This window comes from Marmota monax, unplaced genomic scaffold (assembly GCF_021218885.2).
Source record: "Marmota monax isolate L192 unplaced genomic scaffold, Marmota_monax_Labrador192_F-V1.1 WCK01_AAM20220418_F8-fsc00125, whole genome shotgun sequence".
In the NCBI taxonomy this organism is placed as follows: Eukaryota; Metazoa; Chordata; class Mammalia; order Rodentia; family Sciuridae; genus Marmota; species Marmota monax.
Window position 1 is genome coordinate 575698 of NW_026695235.1, and position 2174 is coordinate 577871.

Below are 2174 nucleotides of genomic sequence, written 5' to 3' on the forward strand. Positions count from 1 at the left end.
ATCAAACCTTCATACCCATGCTATCTAATCAAAATAATGAATTCCACACATTCTGATTCCATGGTTTTATGATTTTCACATTAAGTATGTTTCCCATCTTTTAATGACTGCCACTAATGTGTTCTCTTATTCTGGTTCATAGTAGAAAAAATATACTTAAGAAACATATTCTTTTATTATTCAAATATTTATCATATTTTCATCAGGCAGAAATCATTTAAAACTTTTTAATGTAAAACTCACAAGAGTCATATAAAATAATATTTTGACAACAAGTCTATAATTCCAAATAAATTTATTTAACAGAAAGAACATTTCCCCAACTTATAAATCACTTAAGAAATAGTGAAAAAGTAAAAGAAATAGCAGAATAGTGATGATACTAAATTTGAAATCAACATTTTTCAAAGATCTTTGGGGATTTTGTGGTCCTAGAGTCCATAGAAATGGAATTCAAATATACTTTTTAAGCAGTAGATTCCATCTCTTTGCTCACTTAGTTGTGTTTTGATGCAGTGGGTAAAATGGTGAATGGGTAATGAATAGGCCCAGATTTTAGTTGTTTATAATGTTAATAACTGCAGTCAGTCTCTGGCAGATTTGAGTCTATTTGAATTCATAAGACAAACATGGGCTTAGGTCTCTCTTAATTCTGGCATTTATGGATTTCTGATTTATTAGCACATTGGTAAATAAGCAGATCCAATGTCAATCATTTCTAGAGATGGTAACTATTAGAACAAAGTGTAAGGTTAACTTTTGAAGGATTCATTTTATTCCCTGATAAAATTTATTGCTCTATAATAAATAATGTCTAGTGATCTAAAATATATAACATGCTTTTCAATCCCAACGTACCACCAGAAATCCCCCAAAGAGAAAAAAAGTCTTACTTTGGAGAGCGCAGAAGAAAAAGACAAGCTCATTTACTAATAAACACACAATATTTTACATTTAGAGAAATGAATATCCTAAATATCACAGAAATCAATTTATATATATATATATATGTATAAATAATATCTTCTACAATTTTTTTTTCACTTACTAGGCAATTGCAAACCACCAGTAACACAGCAAGTTGGCTCATAAGTGCTAGAAGATTCCAGAAGTTGTGGCCCAGGTGCAGCATCGACCAGAGGGCTACAGGAATTGTATGTAAGGGTCTGAGATTGGCATTGGCTAGATTCATATTCCAGAGTTTGGTGACACCTAGACACAGAAGACTTTAGTGGACGATACTGCAACATGTAGCTTGCAGGTTGGCATCTCTGGGCTACAAAAGCTCTGTGCCGATTGCTTGCTGGCTGGCAAGTCTGAGAAGCACTCTCCGGCACTGCTGCACAACTTCCTGGTGGGCATGTTGTCCTTTCACAGGGCTTGGAATTGGAACACGTTGTTTGGACAACTGAGGAGTGGCAGGTACTCTGTGCACAGGTATCCTCTCTGAACTGGTCCTGTTCACAATTGGTCACTTGGCAGCTGGTGGCTTCACTGCGGGTTTCTTGAGAGCTGTCCAAGAGCCAGGTTCTGTTGTGGCAGCTGCTGGGCAAACAAAACCCATCTTCAAAGCTTATAAGATTAGAGCCATGTACAATGGCAGAGAGTGGTGGGGCATTGCAGCAGCTCCTGAGTGACTGGCAGTGGCTCTCAGGCATATTGCTAAAACCCTTAGTTGAAGATGGTCAAAAGGCCTCAACATGCCAAGTTTGAAGAGCAAATTTGTTGCAGGGGAGACTTTATACTACTCAGAAAATTGGGTGTTGGCTTTTTTCAGGACTCCTTTACTCTTCATTGCTAAAGCTCATTTGAAGGATAACATCTCATTAGCACACTGTTAGTTATATAGGAAATGATGTCTTATTAACAAAGATGCAAGTCCATTTTGGATCTTCAAAATGGCTTTCATGTTGGCTCCAAAGGTGACTCATTAGGGTGGGGTTTGTCAGATGCGAGTCCCTACGTGTCATCCAAGCTGACAGTTTTTTTTTTCCCTTAGCCACCAAGTTCACAAGTAGGTGAATAGCAATAATGAGTGTGGAAACTACCAATTGAATGCTGATTTACATTCAGCACTGGAGTTTTGAGAATGCCAACTGGGCAGATGTGGTAAGATAATGCAAAGACATTTTTAGACAGAGGTGGATTCAGTGGAGCCTGCATTCAGAACTTAG

The 2174-nt window shown here is 37.4% G+C and overlaps 1 protein-coding gene across 1 annotated transcript; it reads right to left on the reverse strand.

Moving 5' to 3' along the window:
- Positions 1–296: 296 nt before the first annotated feature.
- LOC124089034 (keratin-associated protein 27-1) lies at positions 297–1686 on the reverse strand. The gene has a single exon (XM_046438913.2). The coding sequence runs from the start codon at positions 1656–1658 to the stop codon at positions 1041–1043; it is 618 nt and encodes a 205-aa protein (XP_046294869.1). The 5' UTR covers positions 1659–1686; the 3' UTR covers positions 297–1040.
- Positions 1687–2174: the final 488 nt, after the last annotated feature.

Coding starts and splice junctions, on each gene's coding strand:
- LOC124089034 (XM_046438913.2), bottom strand. CDS start 1,658: ATGCCTGAGAGCCACTGCCAGTCACTCAGGAGCTGCTGCAATGCCCCA.